This window comes from Eurytemora carolleeae, unplaced genomic scaffold (assembly GCF_000591075.1).
Source record: "Eurytemora carolleeae unplaced genomic scaffold, Eaff_2.0 scaffold117, whole genome shotgun sequence".
Taxonomy (NCBI): Eukaryota; Metazoa; Arthropoda; class Copepoda; order Calanoida; family Temoridae; genus Eurytemora; species Eurytemora carolleeae.
In genome coordinates this window covers 92,057-97,996 of record NW_019396401.1, presented here as the reverse complement: position 1 = coordinate 97,996, position 5,940 = coordinate 92,057, and the positions used below count along the sequence as shown (strand labels likewise).

General features: G+C 31.5%; 1 protein-coding gene across 1 annotated transcript; it reads left to right on the top strand.

Annotated features, from left to right (window-relative positions):
* Positions 1–646: 646 nt before the first annotated feature.
* LOC111702514 (thioredoxin domain-containing protein 11) lies at positions 647–5,571 on the top strand. Its single transcript, XM_023474232.1, has 9 exons — positions 647–732; positions 1,887–1,958; positions 2,743–2,800; positions 3,128–3,171; positions 3,848–3,888; positions 4,325–4,428; positions 4,727–4,787; positions 5,073–5,140; positions 5,497–5,571. The coding sequence occupies exons 1-9, from the start codon at positions 654–656 to the stop codon at positions 5,552–5,554; spliced, it is 585 nt and encodes a 194-aa protein (XP_023330000.1). The 5' UTR covers positions 647–653; the 3' UTR covers positions 5,555–5,571.
* Positions 5,572–5,940: the final 369 nt, after the last annotated feature.

Below are 5,940 nucleotides of genomic sequence, written 5' to 3'. Positions count from 1 at the left end.
CCCCCTAAAAATAATTCCCCCAAAACTTTCTATAAAGCTCAAAAGTAGTTTAACGATGATTTTAGTTTAAGGTTGAACTGCTTTTAAAAAAAAATTTTCATTAAAAATAGTAAATAGTATTGGTTTTACAAAAATACGAGATTTTTGTTGAACATTTATGATTTTTTTTTGTCGGAAAGTAAGATTAGAAAGGTATAAATATATAAAATAAAATTAGGAAAGTTAATAATAATATGTAAGAAAGTAAGAAGAGGATTTAGACGATATATTTCTCTAAAATTTAAATTAGTTAGTATCATTTGTTTGAAGAAGATCGAGTGAAAATAAAACGCGACATTAAGCAAATTAAAGAATTTTCTAAAAGTCAGTACTTATAATCCAGTTCATCTTGATGCGAATCCTGGATCCTTCCAGAAAAAATAGATTTACTATTTTTTTTTTACAAATTTTTAAAATTACTTTTAAATTTTGTCTAAAACTTGCATTTATAAACAAAGAAATCTTATTTCATCACTTCAGCAAAAGTTCTTTTACAGTCTTTGTAGATATTTTTGGGCACCCGGATCCAGGAAGCCAAAATTTTGCGGATCCAACGGATCCGGATCCTAAGCACTGCTAAAAGGGATGGTTCACTGAATTGTGAATGATTAGGAATGGTTGAAAGTTGTGATAATGCTAATGAATCTGCAGAATTTACAGCTACTAATAATACTACTGCTACAGGAGATACAGGTAGAAATAGACAATCAAAATATATTTATTCTCAGTTTTAAAGACTACTCTAATCTTCTGTTAAGCAGGACTTCTTCAGTGACCTCTTTAAAGGGACTTCCAGCGTAACTTCAAGCGTAATTTCAAGTGACCGTCCATTCAAAGACGGGCATTTTTTGATACACAACCGTACCCTTTCAAGCTTTGTCTGATCCAGTTTGAATAATATATTCTTGTTTTTGTTGCTTTCAACTGTTTATTTTATTTTTCGGTTTCTCTGATTAAGTGGCTTAAGCATTTCTTGCTTATATGAAGCAATGGAGAAGTTAAAAGAATTTCACGTTTTTTTTTACACCAAACCTGACATGGCCGAAGGGGTCAATTGAAATTGCGACGATAATGAAAAAAACTAGTTTAATTTCTGCGCAAGTGAATTATAATCCAAGGCACTAAGAGGGGGGGGGGGCTGGAGTGCATAACTTTCAATCTTTAATTACACTTTTTTGCTAAACCTGGACCGTAGACTGAGAAGTACTCACTACTCAACGAGTACTGTGTATCAAATTTCAGTCAGTATTGTTTGTCTGGTGAGTCTGGTGGACGGTTAAAATAAAGGAATTTTTTCGACTAAGTTATTTGTTAAAAGACAAAAACAAAAAGAATATTAATAAAAAAAGGGCAATTAACCTTAACAGTTTTACACGCCTTGTTATAAAAGGGGAGAGACAAAGGATTTGAAGCAACTATTTATCCCTTTCTCTATATTTACTAGATAACAGGTGTATTTTGTTCACAAAACTATTCACTGACAGTTTTAATTGTGAAACTCTGCAGATGTAAAGGACGTTGATACGTGTTTGGAGTCCAGTTTAGGTTCATTAATTTATACTAATTCCTCATACCGCTGCGTTTATTTCCCAGCAAGAAAAAGTACCGCATGACCACTCGGCCACATGAAGTAAATTAAAACTTTTGCATACAAGTTGCGGTTGGTAATTTTTACATGTTAAGATTCATTAATTTTGGTCCAGTCTCTCTGAGCTCATTAGATCCGTTATAGAAGATGAGAGACTATGGCTGGAATTAAATGAGCTTAAGTTATTAAAATCGATATGTATTAGTTCATTCAAAAGTTCTCAGCTAAGGTTCAATATTATTAATTACCATCTATTCAGATGTACCAGTTGTGCCTAAGAAGAGCTATCTTTATCTCTTCTTTAAAATGGTCTTAGACTTCCTATTTATAGGTGAAATATAAGAAACTAGACTTGAAGCGCCCATCTTCTTTTTTAATTGTTAACATTTTCTCGTTGTATACATTGTAAAGCAATAACAAAAAATTTACGGATTTTATAAAAAAAAATTAATTTAATGAAAATCAAATTTCATTGGAGGCTAAATTTTGGAATTTTGATCTTTCATAAACCTTCCTTTCGGTCATGTGAGGTCCCACACAAAATCGGTTCAGCCGATTTGACGTTTATTGGATACAAACAAACAGAAAGACAAGCAAAGTATATACATATATATAAATACTTTGCTTGTCTGTCTGGGTGTCTGTTTTGTATCCAATAAACCACTGAACCGATCGGGCCCATATTTTGTGTGGGACCTCACGTAACCCCAGGGAAGGTTTCTGAATGATCAAAATTTCAAAAATTGTCTCAAGTTTTTTTTGTAAAATTTTGATAATGCGTAAAAAAAATATTATGAAATCCCTAATTTTTTGTTTTGTTTTTGTTTTATACTGTACAAAGAGAAGATGCTCACAGATAAAGCCACAACTAAAAGTTGAAATAGAAGATGGCGGGAAGCGCCCTAAAAGCCTAGTAGATATTATATAAATAAAGCAAACTAATCAACTTAAAACCAAAGCAATTAAACCTTTTACTAGAAAAAAATTGGAAAAGATTAGATAAATGACCAAATTGCATATTAAGTGTTTTTATAATAAATTAAATCATTAACATAGATATAAGAATATGACATCAAATAACTAATAAAATAAAATTTAATAAAAAAATTTGAAAGGTTTTTTCCTGTCATCTGTACTCAGCTATGTTGAAAATTCAAATCAGCCCCTTATAAGGTATTTGTTTAATATATTTTTTTTAATGAAAATTTAATGGAGTGGGCGAAATAAAAATGGACGTTTGTAATTAACATTTTTCTTGTCTATTGTTAATGTTTTCTTGTCTATTGTTGATGTTTTTCTTGTCTATTGTTGATGTTTTTCTTGTCTATTGTTGATGTTTTCTTGGGGACGGAATTGAAAGATTTATTAGTAAAGTTATTAAAAAAAAGCTGCTTAGTGCTTACAGATGCAATTTGTTATTTATTTTTTTTCCAATGCTTAAATTTTATTTACATATGCAAATGTTCAATGTATAAACTATCAAAAAGATTTATATGGTAGGGCAGCTAGAAAACCTGAACCGTTTTTTGCTGAGAACAGTACAGGTGATAAATATTTGGAATGGAATTGGACATTGGACACTGGTAGCCATTTTTTATTAAGAAGCCGCCATTTTTAAATAGCATAGAAGCGGAAGCCACAACTTTCTATCAATAGAACCGAAATGTTTGAAAACCAACAAATAATTAGCATAAAAGCGGGCATTTTGAATTAACATAGTTGCCGCCATTTATTTTAAACATAGAAGCGGTTATTTTTAATTGACATGAAATCAACAGTTATTGGTAACATAGAAGGCTTTTTAATAAATTAAGATTGGCTTGACATAGAAGCGGCCATTTTTAATTAACATGAAGCCAACAGTTATTGTTATTTGTTAACATAGAAACGGCCATTTATTTTTAAAATAGAAGCTGCCATTGCTGTCATTTATTACTTTCGTAATCGTAGAAGCTGCTATTTTTGATAAAGGCAGAGACGGCAAATTTGGATTAACATAGAAGCTTCCTATTTATTATTAGCATAGAAGCTGTCAATTGTAAAAATCTGGCATAGTAGCTGCCAATTGTACATTTCTGGATCTATGAATTTCGAATTTTAATAATTCAATATTTTGAAGTGTAACCAATTCTTGAAAGCTAAATAAAATACAATAAAAGTTTGTAGTTGAAAAGATTTTTGTCAAATGATGAAGATGAATAATATATTTTATCTTTTTAGTTCGTGATTATTGGAGCGGGAAGGTTTTTTCTGGGTTCCAGGTTAAATATTTTAAAATTACTATACAGGGGCATTTAAAGGATTTTTACCATTTGTAATTTCATGGGACCCGCCACTTAAAAAGGGCCTGATTCACAAGGGTACCATATACACCTTGAGCTTATCAATTATGTGGAAGAAATCTTCGTCTATCTAGCTTGGTTAGTGTCTTATTTTACACAATTTCATCAATTGTTTCTACAGCCGAAATTTGCAATTCACTTCTTTTTAAACCCGCAATTTGAAAAAAATATTTTTTAAAGAGTAAAACATTAAGATATTATTCAGTTTTAATGACCAGACTAAGCAAAGGATACCATCCATACATGCTACTCTAGAATTGGAGTTTCTCGTCAGAAATTATTTCTTTAGTCCCTTAAAGGTCCTTAATACTTACTACAGTCTTCCATTTTAAATAATATGCGCTGTAACCTCTAGGATGCCGCGTATTATGAGAGTTCCTTTTTCTTCTTCTACGCGGCCTGGGACCGGGAGAGCCAAGAGGCCAGGGCGGAGATGGAGATCGTCGGACAGTTTTTCAGGAACATTAAGCATGAAATCCAGAATATTCCTTTTTTTAGCTTTTTTCCAATTCTAATACTTGGACCTTTATATTTTTTTAATCTGTTTTCATCCCGCTAAGCAAGACTTTTTGTTTTGTTTAAAAAGAAGATCATCTCCCTCCCCTTCACTTTATTTAAATTGTTTCGAGGGGTTTTATTTATTTATCGTGGACAAATGAAAAAAAATAAGTTTAAAAAAGAAAAATCTTACTTATTTTTCTAACAGGGTAACCCAGTATTTAATAATATGAATGGTTAAATGTCGTAATTTCTGTAGTGAATCTGATGTTCTGATAGCTGCTGTCAATTGTTGGTATCCAACATCAGACTGTGCTAAGGAATACTCAACTTAATAAAGTTTTAAGTTGAAAGTCACGGAAAAATGCCAAAATATTTTTTGCAGTACATGAAGTTATACAAATCATACAAAGCAACAAATATGAAAATTTTGAAAATTTTCCCTTGGTGAAAGAAAACAGTAATACTTTCAAAATGTTCATTTGTGATTCTTGCATTGCCGTCTATGCTTGGAGTTCACTTACGCTTACAGTCCCTTTAACAGACACCTTTATTAAACATTTAAATTGTTTTGTTTCCAGCCATTAAATTGAGTACCCGGATAGGAGTTTGGTGGAAAATCTGGAGCCGGAAATATACTTCCGGTTTTCATCTTTTATCCAAAACTTTTAAAGTAAATATCTTAATTATCCTAATTATGTTAATATATTTCGACCAACGTTTATTAATTTATTTCGACCCACATTTATAAAATTATTTCGACCAACATTTATCGAATTCAAATCATTCGACCAACCTTTATTAAATCATTTCGACCTACATTATTAAATCAGTCCGACCTACATTTATTAAACTATTTCGACCTACATCTATTAAATCAGTTTGACCTACATTTATTAAACCATTCCACCTACATTTATGAAATCATTTCGACCTACTTTTATTAATTCATTTCCACGACATTTATTTCTATATTCCATCATAGACGTAAATCTGTTTGTATCAAGATTAATAGGTAAAATATTCTAGTGGTATACAGTACCGTGGCCAGACCAGTGCTCAACATATTATAAGGTACTTGTTGTAGCTTCATCCTTGGTCAGGATCTTTAATTTCTTCCAGTCCAAGGAAATTAGAGGTTTCGATAGGGTGGGCCCATAGGCTGGTAGTGGGAAGGCTAGTTGGGTTTGCTTTTCAATTAAACAGAGCTGGGAAATTTAGAATGGTGGATATCGAGATCAATACAGTATACATTATACAGTGGACAGAGTTGCAGATCTGAAACTAATGAGTGTAGAGTATTAAGAAAATTAATTTGCTGTTTTTTTCTGCTTGTTTTGTTTGAAGGAGAGATAAATTAGTACTTGAAAGGTAATTTAGGAAACATCCATTACAGAATTGGTGGAATTATTATCCTGATTTTTAACAGCTGCAGGTACCATCCATTACGGAATCGGTGGAATTATGCAAATT

What these genes read in the sequence shown, in the direction of transcription:
- LOC111702514 (XM_023474232.1), top strand. Translation starts at nt 654, where the DNA reads ATGGTTGAAAGTTGTGATAATGCTAATGAATCTGCAGAATTTACAGCT. An exon ending in AGGTTTTTTCTGGGTTCCAG is followed by an intron (nt 3,889 to 4,324) that starts GTTAAATATTTT and finishes TGTAACCTCTAG; the next exon opens with GATGCCGCGTATTATGAGAG. An exon ending in CAACATCAGACTGTGCTAAG is followed by an intron (nt 4,788 to 5,072) that starts GAATACTCAACT and finishes GTACCCGGATAG; the next exon opens with GAGTTTGGTGGAAAATCTGG.